A 22,394-nucleotide genomic window follows, 5' to 3' on the forward strand; every position below is an offset into this window, starting at 1 on the left:
AGCAGAGTTTGGCCGTGAAGAGGAACCAGGCGAAGGGTGGGTGACTCCCTCTTTTGGTCCATGCAAAAAAATCAGTATTCTTCGTTATCTCCTCCCCTGCTGCGTTTGGGCTATTTTTAGCTCTAATAAAGGATCCGTTGATTTAGATTGAGGTGAATGTAGTTGGCAAAATTATCTCCTAACTCCCCATAGGGTGAAAATCATCTCTGTGCAGTGCAACCACACAGAACCTGTACACCACCTAAATCCCACTTAAACCCCTCGACTTTAGCTGTGATTTGGGTGGTCTATGTATGATGGCAAACAGGACTTGAGCGTTGGAGTTTTGTTGTTTGTTGGAGCTGGCCTTTTACACGGGGGGAATTTCATCTTATGCCCTCCTCAGATGTCTCCCGCCCCCCTACAGTATGGTAGTCAAGAATGACGCTCTGTGGAGGCTGCATACGCATATATACGGTGTCTTGAGAATCTGTCCTACTGGGAAAGGACCACAGGCTGGTTTGTGCTTGAGTGGGGAGTGAAGGAGGTGTGTTGCCTTTATGGCTGTTCTAGTTCTTTAGAGGATTTCTATTTTAGTGGCTGTTGGGCTTTTGCTGCCTGGAGAATTACCTGCTCTTTGAACAGGTCTCTCCTTTTGACAGGAGTTCAGGTCAGCAGCCACCTTTCCATGTTTTGAACTGCATTCCTCCTTCTTAAATTCAGTGCAACATAAGAAATACAATGCAACACTCCCCTCCCACAGCTTTCCTTCGGGGATCTCCCCAGGAGCCACTGACTCCATTTTAGGACGGTGGGACTTGTTCCAGAGCTGCTAGAATGATCAGGCCGCAGATGTCTAGCATGCAATGGGCTTTACCCAAAGCCCTTTGAAGTCCAGGGAAGTCCATCCCATTGACTTTAAATTTGATGGGCTTTGGAGCCGGCCCAACCAGAATTACATGCTGGTGGGTTAACAAGGAGTCCGCTCCCAGGCTGCTCTGCAACTGGTTCTGCATCAGAAAGCTGGAGCAGCCCTCACAGTTGCTGTCCCCTCTGTATGCAGGGAGAAGGGAGTGAATGGTGGATCTGTGGCTTGCCAGATCCGCTAGCCTTACCCCCATCGCCCCCTTCCCCCAAAGCTCCCTGCATCTGCAGAGAACAGAACCATTGCAGACGGGGGGCTGCAGACTCCCTGGCTGTGTTCCCACCATCCTGTCCTCCACATCCCCAGCCGAACTGCACCATCCCCAGCGAGTCCATGGGAGGAGAAGGGGCAGGAAATCCCTCCCCCCGAGAGCCAGCGAATGAATGCTGCAAAGGGCCTCACTTGTCTGGGTTAACGATGGCGTTCATCTCCTCTGCCAGGTGCCGCCTCAGGATGTGTTTGCTGCTTGGGATGCCCAGAGCTGTGGCCATGGCTTCTGCATTGAACGTGGGCTCCAGGATTAGCACAGCCCCATGCACGCCGCTGTTCATCAGGTTATCCGCATACTCCTAAAAGCAACAACCAGAGCCCGGATTTACCTGACAAGGAAGGACACCTCTGCCCGCCTCCCTTGGTGGTAGATGCTAAGATGTCTGCGGGTGCTATTCCCAGCTGCAGCTGCTAGGGGGAACAGATGAGTTCCTCTATCCTGTATGACCACCATGCCCCGGCTACCCTGTCCATGGTGCTTGGCTATTTCTATACCTGATGCTTCCGATGCCCACTTGAGATCTGAGTGATGAAGAGTGAGCCCTGCCCAGGCAGACTCTTCCCCTCCCTGACTATTACACCCCACAAGCCACTTCCTCACAAGCAGGTCCTACCTTCAGGTCAATTTCCCGCACCCACTTGAGCACCCGTTGATTTGTCCAGACAAGCGGATCGACGTTCTGGATCTCACAGCGAGCTCTCCGCTCTTGCAGAACCTACACACAAGGACACTGACATTATCGACAGTAAAATAGGCCCTGCCCTCTCCTTATTTGGATCCCTCCTAAAGTCTCACTTCTTCCACAAATACCAGAGCTGTGCCATCTTCGGCCTTTGGAGAGCCTAAGATCTGGAAGTCCCATCCCCTAGGGTCTTGGCTGACCAGAGGGGAGGAAGGGAACTAGCAGCTCAGTAAATTATTTGAGACCCAGGCCAATAAGAAATTGTTCAAACAGGAGGGATCACTTCTTGAATTATGATTTCCCTTTGCTATGTAACTAACTATCTAGAGAGACAAGGTGGGTGCGGTAATGCATTTGATTAGACCGACATCTGTTGATGAAAGAGACCACCTCTCCAGCTTATACAAAATTCTTCTTCAGGACCCATGTAAGCGCAAAAGTCTGTCTCTTTCACCCACAGAAGTTGGTCCAATAAGAGATATGACCCCACCCACCTTGTCTCTAACATCCTGAGACTCACACCGCTGCAACACTACAAACAATCGTATCTACCTATCCGTCCATTCAGCTGTCTAAGAAGAAGAATCACTTGATGTTGGGGAAACAAAATGGGTTAACATTACCTGACCAATTGCCAAATCTCCCAACAACAGGGTTCAGTGCAGCCCTTTTGTTCTCCTTCCTTGCCCAAGCTAAGGGGTTATTTTGTTCCTGGTTCCATTTTGAAGGTGCTTTGTTGGGAGAGGGCAGAGTTACATATTTCAGGTTCCCAAAAAGAGGACACTGCCAGAGGGTGGGGGAGCTGGAGAAGGAGGGGCTAGAGGGAGCCGGAGGGACTGTACAGTTGGGGGTACTGGAGGGGGTATCTGGGGGGTGTGGGAGGGGTGTGTGTGTACTGGGAGGGCTACCTGGGGGGCGGGGTGGGAGTGGATACCTGCAGCCTCACTCTTGAGTTGGGAGGGGCAGTGTAGCTCCCACTCTCGGTGGCAGGGTGGCTGGTGCAAGCCTAGGACACACCGCCAACCATCAGTCAGCGCTTCCCTGCAGAACCCCCCTCTCCCCCTGGGACTGGGATCCGGGGCCTGGAGCGGTGGAATTCGGCAGGTGTGGCTGCAGTGGAATGGACCAATCAGCTGCGGTTGCAGGGAGGGACCAATTGGGATGTGGACCAATCGGGGCTTTTTCTGAGCTACAACGACTGCTCTGCAAAAATCCCAAACATCCCATAATCCACTGAGACAGAAGGTGGAGGATCAAAAGAGAGGCAATACCCAGGAAAACCTGGATTATGGTAACCCGAGGCGAGGGCTGCTCCGGCAAAGTCGACAAACTCTGAAATCTCCACTCCCTGGAGTTGCTGAGTGGTACGGCTATTTCTATAAAAGAAGGCCAATGGGAGACGCGGGTGCACTGTCCCTAATGTAACTGATCTATTCGAGACAGGAACTGGGAATGGAGAGCACTCAGAGGAATTGCACTGGCCTGGAGCGATAGAAAGTTTGGGTTGGTCCTGCTTTGAGCAGGGGGTTGGACTAGATGACCTCCTGAGGTCCCTTCCAACCCTGATATTCTAGGATTCTATGAAAGGCTAATTGTTTGGCAAACCAAACCACCTGTTTTAACCATTTCTCATCTCACCTCTTTGCTGAAGTTGACTTGAAAAAGCAGCTCTATTCCCAGCAATATGCTGACCTGGTGGAACTTTTTAGACACATTAAGGTACTTCTCCAAGTCTCGTTTCATCAGCGAGTTCAGCATCCTTCCATCCACGAGGTGATTTTGGAAAGCCTGGGAATACTGAGACAGCCCAATATCATTCAGCCAGGCCTTGGCTACCCAGTGGTGATCCAGTTCAGAGGCTTTAGACAAGCTGTGGAGTGTAAGGAAGACAGGAGGTGTAAGGAAGGTCATCAAAGTGCATGACGCTTCTGCTACCCGGTGTTAAAAATCATGCAAATACCTTGCACAAGGTCTGTGCAGGCAATGGGCCAGATTCTCTGGTCCACTCCAGTCACTTTGTGCCACTGAGCTTTTTGCCAGTGGAAAATTCCCTTTGTGGAGGAGAACTACCCACTGATTTAAACCCCCAGCAGTTCCTACCTCCACCTGGCTTAGGGGGCATGCCAGAGAAGGGGTAGGAGTGTGGCACATGTGAGTTAGGGATGAGCTCTGGGCAGGCAAAAAGCATGGCAGCTCTGTTATAAGTCTCTATACAGATTCCATGGACTGGAGTGGGGACACTAACATGCATAAAGCCAAGCACGTGCTTAAGTCTTCTGATGGATCAGGGCCTGAATACTGTTGGGATTCTATGTATGCTTTAATGTCTACAAGGAAAGTTGTTTTTTGCTCCCTACATTTAAAAACAAAGCAGGAAGTGTGCTGACTGTTTGGTGCTGGGTTGATTATTGTGACTTTCCCCCTTTGAAACAAATGCCAATCTGAGATGGGTGCAGTTATTCAGGTTTGCCTGAATAATTGGATAAATATTGGATAATAATTGAATAATTTTAAAGGAATCCCTGGAGTCACCTCCACAGAAAGAGGCCTACACCCGTGCTGCTCACCAGCTAGCCACAGGAGGTCAGCATTGCAACATGGAAGACCGTTGGTGAGGATGTGTGTTTTTTTCAATGGGACAGGCAAATCCAGGAGCATACATTTCTGCACACTTCTCATGTCTGCCTTATGTGTTGTAAGCGAATGCAAACAGGGGCGAGTCACAGCACCAGGAGACGTGTGTCCATGTTAATCACTAGATGCCTTCACTGATTACACGATTCAAAACACCACCCATTACAGGAGGAAGAAACAAGCCACTCTGAGCCTGATTCTCACAATGCTTGCCCTATGTATTTACAGGTCTATAACCCCATGTGCTTCCTTAGAGACACACCTGTGATCTGCTGGCACAGACATGTGTTTGTTCACTTACAACTAGACGGGAGTTGCCCAGCTGCTGTGGCAGCTGGCTCTACATCATTCAATAGATTAATTAATTAATTAAAGGATTAATTAATCCTTCATTAATCTAGCCTCGCCATCCCTATTCCCAGCTCTGAAGTTTATAATAAAGCAGAAACTGAGCAGAAAGCCTGGCTTCAAAGCAGAATAGTCTTTCCAATTGTCTCCCTTAGCATTGGTAAGGAAGCGTAAGAGTCATTTACAGCACACTCTGTTGACTAGCTGCTTTCCTCTCTTACTCTGTGGAGACAGAGTTTTCCCAGAACGAATCTCATTGGTGGGCAACAATGAAAAATGCTTAAAAAAGCAGGTGAAATAGCCATTCACAAATGGTTAATGCCTGTCATTTCTTTCTGTTCCCATGAAGCCAGGTACTTGCAGACCTGGAGCTGCCAGTCACAAGGGATTTAAGCACGAGCCATGTCTAAGCGCTGGTATGACAGTTATGTCGAGACAGAGTCTGGAAAGCAGCACCCAGGTCTGGGAGCTGAGCTAGGGTTTGGTGTTCTTGGCCCCAGGGAGCAGAGCAGCTGCCTGTGTGAGGCTAGACTCTTCTGTGGCTCCAGCCCCAGTGATCTGCAGGGGTACAATAGCCAGCAGAGGTCTGTAGTAGAAGATCCCCCGACCCATCACTGCTCCCCTGGGCCCACTCCTCAGAGGCTCAGCTCTGGGCTGTGCAAGGCGCCAATGTCGTATGCAGCTGTGGCCTTCCCAAATCTCATCCGCCCTCGAGCAGCAGAGCAGCAAAGTTTTGCCGTCTCTGGGGTCCTCTGCATTGGCAGAGAGGGGACGGGTCCTGCCCCTGAGCCTGGCTCCTTCCCTGTGCTTCTCTCCACTCCTGGCAAATAATGAATCTCTGCGAGGAACGGAAAACTGGAGGGGCATGTTGTTCGCAATTCAACCCCAGTCTGAGAAGCTGAATACTACAGTGCAGCCACCAATCATTAAAAGGTTCTAGGACAGAATAGTCCTGACTAAGCCCCAGACGATGCAGAACCTGGTTTTAAAGCTTTAAGATCTAGTCTGAAGGTGAAGACAGAATAGCAGCTTCACTCAATCCATCCAACCTGCCTATACCTCTCCAGTAGGTAACCTGTCCTAGCTTGGTGGGCCTTATGTAAACCCTGGGAATGGATTCTTCTAGACTGCTTCATTTGATTTAAATCCTACACGAGGAAACAGAGGAGATAGCTCCATAACACTGAATACTACCAGGTACAAGACTGACAGCTATTGGTTTTGCTTCCACTGGGGTCATTGGATTTTAGGAAAATCTTGCTCTAGCCTCTTTGCTGAATTGCTAGCCAGGCTCACTCCCAAAGCTCACCGGGGTGTTTATGTTGTTGGTGGTTTTGTGGCTTTAAATGCAGGAGACAGTTTGATTTCTTTCTTTTTTTAATCACCCAGGCCAGCTCTGTGAGGAGCAGCACCACATGCTAGAGTTGATTAATTAGCAGAGCAAAAATGAGGGGGACGTCACTGAAGGAAGTAATTATGCAAAACAGAAGTGTCAGTTTTGTTAAAGTGAGTTTTCTCTCGCACTGAGCACAGCAGTAAGAATTGTTCCCTGACATTTGTTTTTTTCCCTCTCTCTCGTTCTCTCACTCTTTTTTTCTTTCCCGCCTGCCCCCCGCCCCCCAGATAATTTGGCTGCTGTCTGAGGAGAATATGTAAACACACACATGCACACATCAATACACATGTATGCATATGCATGCGTACATTCTCATGTACACATACATACAGACACGCACACACACGTGGGCACGTGTATGCACACACAAGCATACACATGCAGACACACAATGAATGCAGAAAGTTGGGTTCTGATGCCCACGGGGAGAGCTTACCATTTGCCTGCTTCTGCATCCCTGTAATCCTCTATTGCCAGCCTGAGTTTGCGGCGGTGAAGGGAGCTACAGACGCCAAGCCCTGTCGCCAAATCTTCATCGCTCAAACTTAGCAACATCTGCTCTCCAAGAAAAAAAACAACAACAAAACTCAACCATTGACTTTGGTCACTTACATACCAGCAATGCAGTATGCTGGGTGGGTTCTTGTAAACTATACCCCAAAATGCTTTACAGCGTAACTAACAAAACTATAGAGAAGAAGGGAGGAAGTGGTTAAGGTGTCAGACTGGGGCCTAGGCAATTTGGGTTCTGTTCTTGGCTCTGCCACAAATTCCCTCTGTTATCTCGGACATGGCACTTAGTCTTTGTGCCTCGGTGTCTCCATCTGTGAAATGGGGATAATGATTTCCCCCCCACCCTCGCAGAGGTCCTGTGAGGATGAATTAACGGATTCATCCTCTAGGGGAGCGTATCATAGAAAAGCCTACCAATGAAAAAACAACATCAACAGAGATTAACTAACAACAGTGGGTGAGGGCAAAGGGGGGAAGCTGAGCTTTGCAACGAGGTAGAAAACTGTTGCAAATGGCAGAAGCTACAGTGGAGAAGGCTCAGCAGTGCCCAGCCTGCGTGTGTGGGGGGGATGACAGAGCAGGTCGGGTTGTGCTAGTGACTCGGAGGCCTAACAATCCCCTGCATTAACTGGGGAACCCTGGGCACTTTTTCCCACCAAACAACTTGGCTGCGAGTGAGGATGGGGTAGGGCTGGGACAAGTGGCCACAGCTCTGGCTTTGGAAGCCCCTCGCCACTCAGAGGCTTGTTTGGGCTCACGTGCTTTGGCGCTGACAGCAGATTGCTACCAATGGTGCAGACACACCAGTGCAGAGACGTAGCTTGCTCTCCTACCTTCCCGCTCTTGACGTTCTCCCCACAGGCTTTGACGTACATGGGCATAGCCATGACCACCTCCAGCCATGCCTGCACAGTGCCTGCCTTCCAGTGGGACATGGGCGTGGTGCGGACCAGCTCCACCTGCTGCAGCCGGTCCACCTGTTCCTCCCCTTCAGACAGGCTGAGGCTTAGGCGAGTGGGGCTGGAAAGGCTGTCGGAATCTGGAACACAAAGCAAACGGTGGAAATGCTGCTGGGCTCCTTGCCCAAGGGGCTCACGGGGATCTAACACTTCAGCTAGGAATGGTTCCAAAATCTCCCCGGACGGCTCTAGCTCCAGGAACCTGGCCCAGCCGCTGGAGACATAAAATGTCATGGCTTAGGCTGATGCGAACACATCACTGTTCTTGGAACCTGAGAACCCTGGCCTGGCTCGCATTTCAGCTCTGCTAATATTACCTGTCTTACAATGCCTGCCTTGTCATCAGCAGGGTTTGAGCCTCAGTCCTTGAGTACCAAAGCCTTGAGCCAAAGCAGTAACTCCAGTAGCAGATAGCAATAGTAGGCTCTTACCCCTCATGTGGACTAGCCACTAAAAGGGGAAATGATACATTGCGCCACTAGACAGTACTGGAAGGAAGTAGGAAGCATTGAGCAACAATGGCTGGGATTGAAAGCTCTCTCACCGAGACCCTGCCCTGAGCCAATGTCTAATCGGGGCAGACCATCTTCCCACCCTCTTGGTGCAATTTCAGCCCTGGACCCTTTACGGAAGATCTTCTTGCCCAGTAATGTCTCCATCGAGGAGCCAGGTAGTGTACTGACATACTGACCGTTACCCTTCTGTCTCCTCTTTCACTGGAATTACTACACAGCAGTCTCCTAAATAAAGACCTGATAGAAAACAAGCATTGACTCTCTTGTGGCTGCAAGAGGTAAGAGCCAGATGGAGGAAAACGGGGCAACTCAGCAGTGTCAGCCAGCTGGTCGCGGGAATCAGTGGGCGTATCCAGTAGCTACTGCCCTTCACTGATGCTGACTCTCGTGCCGGCTCCTCCTTAGGTCACGAGAGGGGCTGAACACTTCCCCATGGTTGGTCGGCAGCAGTTCTGCTAGGTGAGATGGATGGGGACTTCCCTCTCAGACCTTCCTTATGAGGCTCCAGGCAAGCATGGCCCGCGCTGCCAGAGCAGGGGCGTCAGGTGACTCCTTCTCCCTCCCCAGCCCCAGTGCTACTAATAGAGAAGGGGGCATTTGGCAGAGTTGACTCTAGTCCCATTGAGGGAAGGGGAGAATGGGCAAGCCCCTGAGTCTGTTGGGTGCTCCAGAACGGCAGGGCCCCCCGGCTCTATTTGTGTGGCTTGTGGTGAAGGCTCATCTTGCTTCCCCATCCCAGCAGAGGCAGGAGGAGCTGCGCTAAACCCTTTGTCGCTCCCCATCTCACTGCCAGGGGCACAGCCAAATCCAAACGCTGCCGGAACGGGACCCAGGTCTGTTTATTCGACCAGGCTACCACACAGCCTCTTCCTCTCTCTGTTTGCAGGGAAACACCAGGGCTCCTGGAAGGAGAGGAAAAGAACTGACTGGTTGGAAGGGAAATGCCAATGCTGCTCATTGCAAAGAGACATATCGCCAATAGGCACAGACCGATCACCCCCAAGGGATCACTCGCACAGTAGGGCATTAGCTGCCCATCCATCAGGCTGATTACCAGCAAAGAAAGGCTCCAAGCTGGGCTAAACAGGCTTTCGGGACCTCTGAAACCCAAGGCGATGCAGCAATTTGCATACTCTGGATGGCAGGGGAGGGTTTTTTGCTCTGTGCATGGATTGGTTTTCTGCTAGCTGGCCATAATCTTAGGCAAAACAGATTGATGGGATACATAGGGAGGAGGATAGGTTGGCGGGGATGGGAGTCCCTAGGAATAACTAGCGGGGTGTGTCCTCACAGCCCATGGGCTAGGAATATGGCCAGCTTCTCAAAAATACCTTCCAAATCAATGCACTGCAATGAAGAAGAGAAAGACTGGCCTTTACCAAGAGATCGGGGCATTCGCCTGCCCCTTTCCCCACCCCTAGCTCAGCTCATCCTACCCCCATGCTGCCTCGCTAGGCGCAGCTGCCCAGGTCCCTGTTGAACCAGCTGTATGGAAGCGCCCGCACATGTGGCTGGCTGTGCATCCTGTCAGGGACGTCATATTTTTCGCTCCTGGCCTCATCCCGCAAGGCTGAGCGCCAGCTGTCTGTCAACCCCTCTGGCTGACGTCCGCTGGAGCTGCGGGACCCACCTCCCTGCGTGGCAGTTGCCAAACCTGAGGCCTGCTGACAATGCGCTTCGGGGGGGCCTTTCACTCCCCCTGTGCAGAGGGGAAGTACAAACCCCTGCCCGACGTGAATGAAACTGCAGGCCTCGCAACACGGCTCAGGCAGGCTGTCAGCGTTGCCTGGGCCCTGTGCAGGCTCCTCTGTACAGAGCTGAATTTCAGTCGTCATTACTGTGTCTTTAAAGCTGCAGCAAAAAGCCAAGCAGGCTGCGGTTGTAAGCAGAAGCTTTAAAGTTGCTTTGTTTTCAAGGCTCCTTGTTCCCTGATAGGGGACACTGGTTCTCCTAGTGGGCGATTCTTCATGATGCACTTAGCTAGTTTAACTGCACAGGTGCAGGGTTTTCCTCGGTGCACAAACTGGGCGTGTTCCTTTGCCTTTCCTCCAGCTTTCAGCTGGGTCCTTATTGTAATGAGCTGAGGGGAACACTTGAAATCCCTTTCTCCTCTTCTTTACAAGTGTTCAATAAATCGCCCAAAGAAAGGGACATGCCCTGTGAGCGCTTTATATTGCCACATGGGCCTAGCACACAGGTTGGAAGTGATATGCCACTGGCCTGTGTATGTCCCCAATAGCTATCAGGTGGGCTGTGAGCATGAGCTGTGCACTAAATAGGATGCACAGGTGTTTCGTGTGAGCACTAATACAGCCAGTGCGGAGGGGAAGTGGTTTCTAAGAGCAAGTGCATTGCAAACTCTCAGCTTGGATCTTCAGCCTTTTCCATATAGGTAAGTTTATAGGGTGATGTCTTGGACCCTGATCATGGCTTCAGTGCCTTTGCTGTCTCCTTGATTCATTTGTCTTTGACAAATGGTAAAGGCCTGAGCATCAGCGATATTTGTGTCTGCATTTGCACATTGGAACACCCTGCCATGCTTAAGGCAACCTGGGTTTTTAAGTATTCTACACAACGGTGGGGGAAAAACTCTCCCATCTTTACATTGCTGTCCCTGGTCTCATTAAATCTGGGCTGCCTGTAGGCCTGGATGGATGATCTGGGAAGAAGAGCAGGAAGCACGCTGTGGCTGGAACTCCCTGCAATCGTTCCACAGGGATCTGGGTCTGCTTTACATTTGCAGGTAGGCTCCCCTCTTTTAGTTAAAGGTTCGTTAAGATGATGAGTAGTAATAAAAGTGAGCTCTCAATTACAGGAGGACGAGTCAGAAATGGTGGCTCTGTGATCATGAGTGATTACAGTGGTGCTTACTCCAGGCATTCAAAAGGTCATGAATCAGAATGTTAAAAGCATGAGATTTACTGAAAAATCAGGAACTTTAGCTGCTTTTCCTTTGCCTTGTGTTGAGCCTTTAAGAGGGCACTCGGGTCACATTTGCAAATTCTTCTGTGAAATCATGTAGGGAGCGTCTAGCCCTTTAAAAAAATATGGACAGCTAAGATTCTTCTCTAATCATGTCAGTCCAGGAGCTGGGACTCTTTGGGGGGGGGAAGTACCAGATACCGTAGGAGTGGGCAACACTATGTCATTAGGAAAAATGACACACATTTGCAAAATAAACCATGTGGCTGCATAGAGGGAAATGTGCCGAGTTTAGTATCTGTAAAGTTACTGCTTTGGTGTTGGCTTTATCAATGAAAGAGCAGTACTTTCCCCCCTAAAACTAAAGTTTGGTGGCAGTTTCAGGCTAAATGCTAAAGAATACATTGCGATCCTTTAAAAACAGGCTTTGATTCTGTAAATATGCACAGTCTTAATTTGCTTCAGTGGTACTGCTTATGTGAAGGGATAGCTCAGTGGTTTGAGCATTGGCCTGCTAAACCCAGGGTTGTGAGTTCAATCCTTGAGGGGGCCATTTAGGGATCTGGGGCAAAAATTGGGGATTGGTCCTGCTTTGAGCAGGGGGGGTTGGACTAGATGATCTCCTAAGGTCCCTTCCAACCTTGATATTCTATGATTCTATGTGCTTCAAGTTGAACATAGGCATAAATATTTGTAGGAGTGTGGTTGGTATAGGTGCAGGTCCTGCATTATCTTTTAGCATGTGAATAGTAGCATTGATTTCAATGGCTCCATTTATGGTAGTAAAGTGGAGCATATGTTTAAGTATATTCAGGCCTGGGGCCACAACGTGGAAAATTGTTACCTGTCCTGTATTTGTTCAAAAAACCTGACTGATTTATTTTTGTGACCAGTTCCTCCTGCTTTTTTCTTCTGTCAAAGGTTCAACAAAAATCATCAGCGTTTTGAAATTGAGAAAATATGGCTGGTTTTGTTTGACACATTATTCGCTTTTGTGTTAGTAGTGCAAGGCATGTAGAGTTGGTGTGAATGTGATTAGCTGTTCAGGGAGGTGTTTTTGCTGCAAGGGTGTGAATTCCCGTTAACACATCCATAGTGGTTGTCTGCTGCGTTGCAGTTGCAGAGCTAAACTAATAAGATATATCCAAGAAAACACCCAGAGCTGTCTGTGAATATAACACTTCTGGGTGCCCTTTAATCAACCTCTCACCTGCACGAGTGGTGGCAAAATCCACGGGGGAGAGGTGTGGCGGAGAATGTACTGCTTGTTATACTAATCCAATCAAGAAATAGAAACAATGCCATATTACCTGACAAATGCATCTCAAATTATTAATTTATTTGACTTCTTCCAATGGGCCCTCATTAGGGTTGCTAACTGTCTAATCACACAAATCCAAACACCCTGGCCCCTGCCCCGCCCTACACCTTATCCCAGGCCCTGCCCCACTCACTCCATCCTGCCCCCCCATTGCTCTATCTTCCCCCACCCTCACTCACTTTCACTGGGCTGGGGCAGGGAGTTAGGGTGTGGGAGTGGGTGCAGGCTCTGGGCTGGAGCCAAGGGGTTTGGAGTGTGGGAGGGGGCTCCAGGCTCAGCCTGGGGCAGGGGTGCAGGAGGGGGTGTGGGGTGCAAGCTCTGGGAGGGAGTTTGGGTGCTGGAGGGGGGCTCAGGGTTGGGGTGGGGGTGCAGGCTCTGGCCAGGAAGCGCTTACCTGGGGCGGCTCCCGGTCGGCGGCGCAGCGGGGCTAAGGCAGGCTCCCTGGCTGACCTGGCCCTGCGCCACTCCTGGAAGTGGCTGGCACGTCCCTGCAGGACCTGGGGGCGGGCCCGGGGGCCTGCGAGCACCGCCCCCACAGCTCCCATTGGCCACAGTTCCCGGCCAATGGGAGCTGTGGAGTCTGTGCTCGGGGCAGGGGCAGCACGTGGAGACACTCTGCCTCCCACCAGGACCGCAGGGATGTGCCGGCCGCTTCTGGGAGTGGCATGGGGCCTTGGCAGGCAGGGAGCCTGCCTTAGCCTCACTGCACCACTAGACTTTTAGTGCCTAAAATCTCCCTATTTGGCTTCAGTGGCCTCGGGGAGATAGAGCCTGATTCCAGGAGACTCCCGGGAGGGTTGGCAATCCTAGTTCTCATAAATGAGCTGCAGACTAAGTAGGGTTGCCAACTTTCTAATTGCACAAAACCGAACACCCCTGCCTCTGTTCGCTCCATTCCCTGCCCCGCCCGCCTCCGTCTCTCACTCTCCCCCACCCTCACTCACTTTCACCGGGCTGGGGCGGGGGGTGAGGGCTCTGGCTGGGGGGGTGGGGCTGGGGATGAGGGGCTTGGGGTGCAGGAAAGGGCTGGGGCAGGGTGTTAGGGGAGGTGCGGGGTCTGGGAGGGAGTTTGGGTGCGGGAGGGGAGTCCGGGCTGGGGCAGGGGTGCGGGAACAGGTTTGATGTGCAGGGTCCCAGTGGCACTTACCGTGGCTCCCAGGAAGCAGTCGGCAGGTTCCTGCAGCCCCTAGATGCACCGTCGGCCAGGGAGGCTCCACGCCTTACCCACCCCCTGCAGGTGCCTCCCTGCAGCTCCCATTGGTTGCGGTTCCCGGCCAATGGGAGCTGCGGAGCCGGCCCTCGGGACAGGGGCAGTGCACAGAGCCTCCCTGAACCCAGGGGCCACAGAAACCTGGTGGCGGCTTCTGGGAGCCGCAGGGAGCCTGCCTTAGCCCCAGGTCCCCACTGCGCTGCCGACTGGACTTTTAACAGCCCGGTGGGACCCTGGCGACTCCGGTCGACGCTGCCTTTTTCAACCGGACGTTCCGGTTGAAAACCAGATGCCTGGCAATCCTAGGACTAAGAATTATTCAGAGAGTCGGAATGCCACTTGAGTCCTACTTAAGTGGTGTGTAGACCTGGTCTTAGATCTCTGCAGGGTGAATTTCACGAGTACTGGGCATTTAATTCTAAAGAGCAGATTAGGATTTGAGAGAATCTCAAGGTGCTCGCAGGCAATTCACAAAAAGGCTAAATTCACGGAACGAGTTACTGCTAAATAGTCCTCCGAGTGCATCTGCATTCTGACCGGGTTTCTATCAGAGCCAGTTACAGTCTCATAGTCACTAAAGCACAGCCGTGGGAAGATGTATTTATCTATCTGGGATGCCTTTGTATTTTGTTGCCTCTGGGACTAGAAACTAAAAGCACCATTTGCCTGATCCTGCAAACACTTACACTTTGACTTCAGTGGGTCTACTTACATGACGGGGGGAGGGATAGCTCAGTGGTTTGAGCATTGGCCTGCTGAACCCAGGGTTGTGAGTTCAATCCTTGAGGGGGCCATTTAGGGATCTAGGGCAAAAATTGGTGATTGGTCCTGCTTTGAGCAGGGAGTTGGACTAGATGACCTCCTGAGGTCCCTTCCAACCCTGATATTCTATGCTTCTATGACTGAAGTTAAACATGCGTGTACAGCACTGATCCCATGTTGTCATCCATACAGGCAGACTATTGAACCTGCACGGAGCCCCATCTGCTCACTCAGGTCAAAATACAGGATCAGGGCATACACTTTTTCAGGATCTTAGCCTAAAATACCACACACAGGAAGCTATTGTACAGTATTTCTGGTCTAGCCCAAATAGGAGGGGTAAGCAGAGTGAGGAGAAATTTTTATACCCAAGGGGCTTTTGGGTAACTGCAGATAAACCACAGAACTTTCCCGTGCTTCAGTGAGGCTGTGAGGTTTGTTCACAGCAACCACCAGTCCAGATAAACTTTCTGCTGACAGATGTGGTGATTTTTAGTCATTTAGAGGCACCAAAAGTGATGACACCCGGCGATATGTTAGCTTTTAGTCACTTCTTCCTCATTTTTTAAACTCTCTTCTGAGCAATGTGATTGCCAGAATAATCTCCAGCTGATAAAACTTCATACAGATTTCCTCTTAGTCTAAGATCAAAGTGATTAAACTCTAGGAATAACAATACTGCGTCCTACTGACACCACCTTTCCATGGCGTTACGTGCAAAAATGCCCTGATAAATTACCGTCTATCTGTTAACAAGCTTTTAAAACGCAAATGTTCTACTGCTATTTTAATGCTTTGTATTATCATAAAAGAAGGTCTTTATTTCTGCTTTCCATCAAGTCCCAAAAGCCAGTGGCCTGTAATCATGACTGCATTACATCCCTGGAGATGCAAAGGCAAGGAAATGCATAGGTGCAATAAACGTTTTCTTAAGACACAAAATATATGCTTGAGTGCCTTAGTGAGATTCGTGGCTGTCTGGGTAGATGATGCTGCGGGGGGGTGTCAGCTCAGCGGTATGGCACCAAGCCATGTCTCAGGTTTTTCTATAGCACTCATCACCGTAGTATCTGAGCTCTGTAACTATCGCCAAAGGGCCACAGACTGAATCGAATTGAGCATCCTGATTAGGAATAAGAATGGCCCCACTGGGTCAGACCAAAGGTCCATCTAGCCCAGTGTCCTGTCTTCCGACAGTGGCCAAGGCCAGGTGCCCCAGAGGGAATGAATGGAGCGGGTCATCATCAAATGATCCATCTCCTGTCGCCCATTCCCAGCTTCTGAAACATTACTATAAACCGGAGACAGAACTTAACCCCACAGGTAGGAGCTTGGGTCCAAACTTCAAGGCTGGGGTGTTTGGATCGCTGGTCTGACTTGGGTTTGGAGCCCTGTTTATCTTTGAAGCAGCCATAAAGTGCACGCCTATCCTCTACAGCATATATTTATAGCTGGCTTTAGCCCACCACCATTGACTTCCTGACAGTGCTAGGGGTGGTGCAAGCCAACGCCTGCCCCCGGCTCAGTAGCAGTGCATGGTAGAATTCCCCGCTCCACACTGTCCAGTAGGTTTAGAAGTTGAGCAGACCTTACGCATGCATAGGCATGTTAGTATACAGCGACTCTAAGTCTAGGCAAGCAGCTTTCCTTACTAGTAGTCGTATAGCTGGGAGGTGAGGATGTTTAGGATGGTGAAGGGGAAAAAAGCAGCCTTATGGTCAAAGTAGGGAATTGAAAATAGGAATTCTGGATTCTGACTCTTGGCTCGGATGCTCACTTGGGTCAGGCATGTCACTTTGCTGTGCCTCAGTTTCCCCACCTGAAAAATGTGGAAATACCACTTCCAAGGCATGAGACTTAGTTCATTCATGTCTGTGCCACACGTTGCTGCCTTGAGGTGAAAGGTGCAGAGTCTATGGCCTTGGTTTTTAAAACCTGCCCTTCCTTTGTGCACCTGCAATTTCAATGGCAAATAGCTTCAGGCACGTTTGTTTAGGGGCACAAATGAAAGCAGGTAGATAGTTAACTCCCTGAATGCTCCTGGGTCTGAGACTCTTCCATGTCTTACCCACAAAACTGCTCCCACAATTACATCTGGGCTCAAAACGTTGAGCCCATAAAGGAAGGTCAGGTAAAGGCCCCATTTACAACTCCAGTCTAACAACTCATTGGCTCACTAGCATCGCCATGTGCCCCCTATGTCAGACCTGACCCGCTGTATCCCAACTAGCTAGTTCTGAGGTCCCCGAAAGGCTCAGAAGCTGCCAGTTCTCCTGAACTCTACGAACTAGCATGATGCCTGTGTGAGATGGTCCTATGTCTGCTGGGGGAAAATGCCAAACTCCTCTGCACAGAGACGTGGTTCACACGAGCTCTGCAGCAGAGACTTCCTTAGGAACCCCAGGATCAGTAAAAAAGGCCACAGTAATCACCGCTCCATTACTCCATCACTGACTGCAGTATGCCAAGGGGAGTGATGCTGTGGAGAACAGCCCCTTGGTGTGAAAAGGGGACAAAGCAGCATTGTAGGAGTTTAGATTTTGACTGCATTAGGAAGCACAATATACTTATAGGTGAGGGACATAGGGGTGCTGCTGCACCCCCTGGCTTGAAGTGGTTTCCATCATACACAGGGTTTACAGTTTGGTTCAATGGCTCTCAGCACCCCCAAATTGTTCAAGCAATCCAATACAAATTGTTCCAGCACCCCTGGATATACTGCCTGGAGACACAACAGAAGGCAAATCTGGGGGTACTGCACTACATTAGCCAAACATCGTTCCTTATGGAGATAGGATGAAACTTCAGTCCATTGTCTTGTTTGTTATCAACAATGCTGTGTTAAATGTGAATAGGTGCTAGAAGTGAGGAAGGGTTGTAATAAAAGAGCAGCCGATGTGCATTATGGTTAATAATACCGGGAAAACGGGGACGAAAAAAAGTGGGGAGAATTTCCTCCATAATGCCATTGCAGCTGCCCATGCCAGCCACTTGATCCAGAATTTCTGTTGGAGTGAAATGCGCCCCTGTGCAGAGGACTGTGACAAACGGCACACAGTCTTTAAGGCTCACTTACTCCTCAAACCAGCGTCTAAGTGGGACTTGAGTGGTGCAGGGGCTAATGTTTGCCATGTAAGTAAAGAACCAAGTATGGGAAGATTCCACATGTTCCGAGCTGATCTTGCTTACGCTGGTGTGTAGCTGATGGCAGAAAAGGCCCGGTGTGAGCGGCTCAGGTGTGGAGAATGGGGATATTTCTTGGTCCGATCATGGTGGTTTTGCTGCGTAAATGGGGATTGGATAAACACACACTGTAAAGCTGGTCAGATCTCAAGAGTACATTAAGACTTTGTTGCAGAGCTAAATGCTCAGGCTTGTTGTGAGATTAGCAAGGTGGTTTTTTTTTTTTCCATCTTGTGTGCATGAGGCTTACTTTTTGACACATGAGTCCACAGGCCCAGTATCGTCGATCGAGGTTAGGATGGAAAAACCAAAAAACCCTAGGAAAAGCGGCTTTTGTAAAACCAGAATGAAAATGTACCAGCCAGGTACTTGTCTACTCTTTAACAGGATGACGATGGGGAGGGAAGAGAGAGTGCCATTTTACTCTTCAAAACAAGGTCCTGGCCCCAGATGAGTTAGCTAGGAGAATTTTGAAGGGCTTAGGACAGGTCAGCTATTAAAATAACCCAAACAAATTCTTGAACATGTTTCCTAGAGTGATAAAGATGCTTGGGTCTGGCTGAGCTGGGTTCATCACCAGGCAATGGAGGAAGGATAAAGGTGACTTTATGCCACCATTGCGGCCCCTGGATCCTGGAGACCGATCCAGTGTCAAGTGAACATTAGAGCAGCCCAAAGGCTGCTCTAACTTATGTCTGGTTGCTCATGGTGCCAAGTGGCCATTGTGGCAGCTCATGAGGGCAGAGGCACCTCAGATCAGGGCACCTGGTGCTCAGGGATGCTGATGCTATGTCCATCCATATTCATGTTTTCTAAAAACACATTAACAACAAAATGTAACGTATTCCCCTGGATCAACTGCTTCCAAATAACGCTTTGTTTTCAGATAAAGTGTTTTAAAAGATGCAGACAAATGCCAGTCAAATTACAGGCATGTTTGGTGTCGAGAAGCAAGGTGAGCACAGCAGTTTGATCATTCACTCCTTGTATCAAACCATCCCAGACCTCCCTCACCCTCTTTCTCCTTTTCTCTTCTTGTCTTTACCTGGAAGCTGGCTGCAGGATAACTGTGTGGGCAAGATCTAGGAGAAACAAAGTTCCATCCAGCATTGCTTTCACACCCAGCCCTTGTCTCGCTGTAGGACGTTCTCTCTTTCACCCTCTGCGCTTGTTTACAGTGGAACAATTCCACTGGAGTCAGCAGTGGCGGTGTGCTAGATTTACCAGGGGAAGTAGGAGGCAATATTGATCCAGTTCTTTATGATCAATGGGTTACTTGAGTTGCTAACTCGTGCCCAGCTAGCGCAATGGTTTTCATCTGCATGTCCACTAAGAACTGATCGCTAAAGATGACGCGACAGGCACTTTAACAAAGCCCAGCCAAACTTGGGGTCTGGTAAAAATGAACGAGAAAGGGGATCGCTGACCAATCTGAATGACAGATCCAGTCCATCCCACCAGGGACCAGTGCCAGGATTATTCCTCGCAATGGGCCAGTCCCTCAGCTGGTATAAATTGGCGTAGGTCCAGTGAAATCAGCAGACCTATGCTGATTAAAACAGCCAAGGTTCAGGCTCAATGTGTTTCCGAATTTAGTCCAGTGTAGTTTTAAATGTCCCCAGACATGGGTCTTCCACATTCTAATCAATCAGTCTTGCTAACAGGATGTTTTCCCCATAATCAGCCACGTTTCCCTTTTCTTGGTTTCATCTCATTACTTCCCCATGCACCATGCTAAACAATTCCTCTCCCTTTTTGGTGCGTATGTAACGATGCCCTTGGCTGGATCATCAGGCAGGGCTGAACACAGCACCTCAGCATCTAAAAGCAGGATCTACTGCTGCTTGAACTAAAGGAGCAGGTGCATTAGCCAAGAGGCAGTAGATGTATACTTGATTCAACCATGAGAGGGATACAGAGAGCCACACCGGTTGTGTGGATTACATTGATCCCTTTCAGATGACTGTCTTGTCCCCTGTAAAAAGAAAAGGATTACTTGTGGCTTGTAGAATCCAAGACCTAAGAGAAATCTCTCTGCCCTGACATTGTGTCACATGTTGATATGGATCAGGAAGCACCTGAAACGGAATAGTTTTGGTGTTTGAGTTTGCTGACCTGCTGTTGGTTACCCTTGTCTTCAGCCGGTGGTTATGCAGCTGTGGGGCAGGTTTCATGACCATCAGCTCTGCCAGGCCTCCCGGCTGCATTTTGCGCATCTCTGACTAGCACCGCACAGGGCAACATCGGGCATGGAAGCATGCGGCCAAATACGCAGAAGGGTGTGAGTAATGCAAACCCTTACAGGAAACCAGCTTATCGTGTGGGATTCCACTGGCCAGGCACGGTGCTCCCATGCTTTAGGCAAATGTTCGTGCCCTTCTGCAGAATCCAGGATCTTCCGAGTGTTGCTTTTGCAGGCAGTGCCGCTGTTGCTCCTTGCCTCTTACAAAATCAAGCAGCTCTAGGGATGGCACAAATTGTAGCTCTTCACCCAAGGCTGCTACCTTAGACGATCAATGCACTCTCCGTTCAGTTGCCTTCATTGATATTTAAGTCCTTTTCCATTCCAAAAGCCACAGCATGTCCCAGGTTGTGTCCATTGCTCAAGGTCATTACCACGGCGGGGTTAGTTTCTTGAGCAACCAACGTGGGCTCTCTTGTGGAGCTGTAAAACCAACAAGCGTTTGGGATTCAGTTTGACGCAGGTTCCTTTGCTAGTTGACATGGGCCTAATCCGGATCGAAAGTTCAAGAGACATTGGATATTCTGGGCTTCAGTTTACTCTGTTGTAGAGATGGACGCAACAATCAGCTTCAGATCAGCGGATTGCACTTGGATACCACGATGTCAGGGGTGTTAAAAATACTGTGAGAGACAAGACTAGACAGATGGTCCAGTCCTGAATCTGAACAGCCCCAGAGTTGGGATGTTAAATCAGGCCCATCTTTACATATGGTTGTTTTTAATTACACTGCCTGCATGATTTCATAGGGGAAGAAGGCACCATACAGTTTAGATCATGCCGCAGCCATACACACGGTATTGGTTTGCTGTGTACTTCTAGTAATGCTGCCTATCCCCTCAGAGGGTATTGCCTTCAGGAGCTGCATTTGACAACGTCATTATTAGTCATGGGATCCTACTGGCCTCGCTAGCTGAGGTCCCAGGAGCAGCTCTGTTATGGCCTTGCACACCCTTGTGCCAGCAGGTCTACAGGCCTATCACATCAGAGCGCGCTGAGCTCCATCCTGGTGTGGCCTGGGATCAGTCCATAGGCCCATATTCCTCAGTGTCCAAATACTCTCCGTAGCATCACATGACTTAGTGCCGCAATCCGGGGCGCTGGTGTAAAGGATTCTTTGCTGGTAACCCGTGGAAAAGCTGGGGCAATATTACAACTGTCAATCACTGTTAACTCTCTGATGAATTCTTGAGATCTCTCCACCTTTCATTTCAGCAGGGTGAGTCTGACTCCCATCAGCATGTGCCAAAGGTTTGGGGGTAGGCCTTGCTTTTAATTGACCTTTCCAGGTCTAAGAACATCCACTCTGTACTGAAATCTCTGCACTGGCCTAGTTGCTTAATGCATATGGTAGGTTTTGACACCATAAGGCAATTAACTATACATTGTACAGAGAATTTTTGCAAACTCTACCATGGAGTTATATACTACAATTGGAGAGATGCATAACTGCTGGAGAAGAATGAAATAAAGTGGTATAGACAAGGAGAAAAATGTCTCCTTGGCCAAGATGTGAAATAAAACAGACTCAATGAGGTGGAGGTTGGAGCTGGGTGAATAATGGATTTTTTTTGGTTCAGTGGCAATTTTGAAAAATAAATTTTAAAAATATTTTGGGTCAAATTGCAAACAGTTTTCAAACTTTTCAGTGAATCGAGAGTTGGGAAAAATAATTTTTGGCTGAAATAAAACATTTTATTTGACCTGAAATGTTTAGATTTTGAGCATTTCTTTATACATTTTAAATTTTTTTTATAAAGAAAATTAAAAAACTTTCAAAACAAAAAGTCCAATCAAATCAAGAAGTCGAAAAGTTTCACTGAAAAAAAATTTTGAAACACAATATGATTTTTTTAAAATGTTTTTTCCCCCTGACTGAAACAATTAGGTGAAATCAACACAAATTGGTTTCAGTGTCACCAAATCTGCCTTTTTTCAGAGAAAATAAAGATGTAGGTTGAAATATTTCACCCAACTCTAGTGGAAAGATTTAGGAAAGCTGTTAGAAGAGCTACAGAAAGGAATATTCTTGCACCAGCAGTGGTCAGATTGCAGGGAGGGCCACACAGGAGACCGGTACAAGATGAGTGGATGGAGCAAACAGGGAAGGCAAGAGATAGACAGTGCGACAGGTAGGCTGGAGCAAGCCGATGTGGGTTTTAAAAAGAAAGGGCCAGATTCACAGCTGGTGTGTATTGGTGTAACTCCACTGTTTTCCATAGAGAGAGGCCAAAATACACCAGCTAAGGATCTGCTATGAAGAGGCTAGATTTAAACTGGATTCTGAAGTGAGGGAGGAGCTAATGGGGTTGGCTGAGAATACAGCTGCTGTAGCTGTGTTTCCTTGTACGTGTGTGAAGAGGTTGGGAGAGGAATTCGGCCAGGGCCGCAGTCTATGAAAAATTTTAAATCAAAATGGGGGTCCTCGGGTTGCTAAAGTTTGAGAACCACTGCCATAGTGCGTAGGTCTCTAAAGGTTTCAGTTGGCAGACTACTAGGCAAGGCTCACAGAGTTTAAGGCCTGAAGGGACT

General features: G+C 49.2%; 1 protein-coding gene across 9 annotated transcripts in view; it reads right to left on the reverse strand.

Moving 5' to 3' along the window:
* Positions 1-22,394, reverse strand: part of KAZN (kazrin, periplakin interacting protein) — a 712,699-nt gene that overhangs the window by 19,972 nt on the left and 670,333 nt on the right. For 8 of the 9 annotated variants that reach the window (XM_074934070.1, XM_074934068.1, XM_074934073.1 and 5 more), the window contains 5 exons: positions 7,582-7,787; positions 6,672-6,790; positions 3,496-3,727; positions 1,789-1,890; positions 1,307-1,473 (listed from right to left, as the gene is read on the reverse strand). In XM_074934070.1, coding sequence (XP_074790171.1) covers positions 1,307-1,473; positions 1,789-1,890; positions 3,496-3,727; positions 6,672-6,790; positions 7,582-7,787 — 826 coding nt within the window. Of the gene's footprint in view, positions 1-1,306; positions 1,474-1,788; positions 1,891-3,495; positions 3,728-6,671; positions 6,796-7,581; positions 7,788-22,394 lie in introns of those variants that run through there. The other variant, XM_074934075.1, reaches the window with a different exon arrangement.

This window comes from Natator depressus, chromosome 18, assembly GCF_965152275.1.
Source record: "Natator depressus isolate rNatDep1 chromosome 18, rNatDep2.hap1, whole genome shotgun sequence".
In the NCBI taxonomy this organism is placed as follows: domain Eukaryota; kingdom Metazoa; phylum Chordata; order Testudines; family Cheloniidae; genus Natator; species Natator depressus.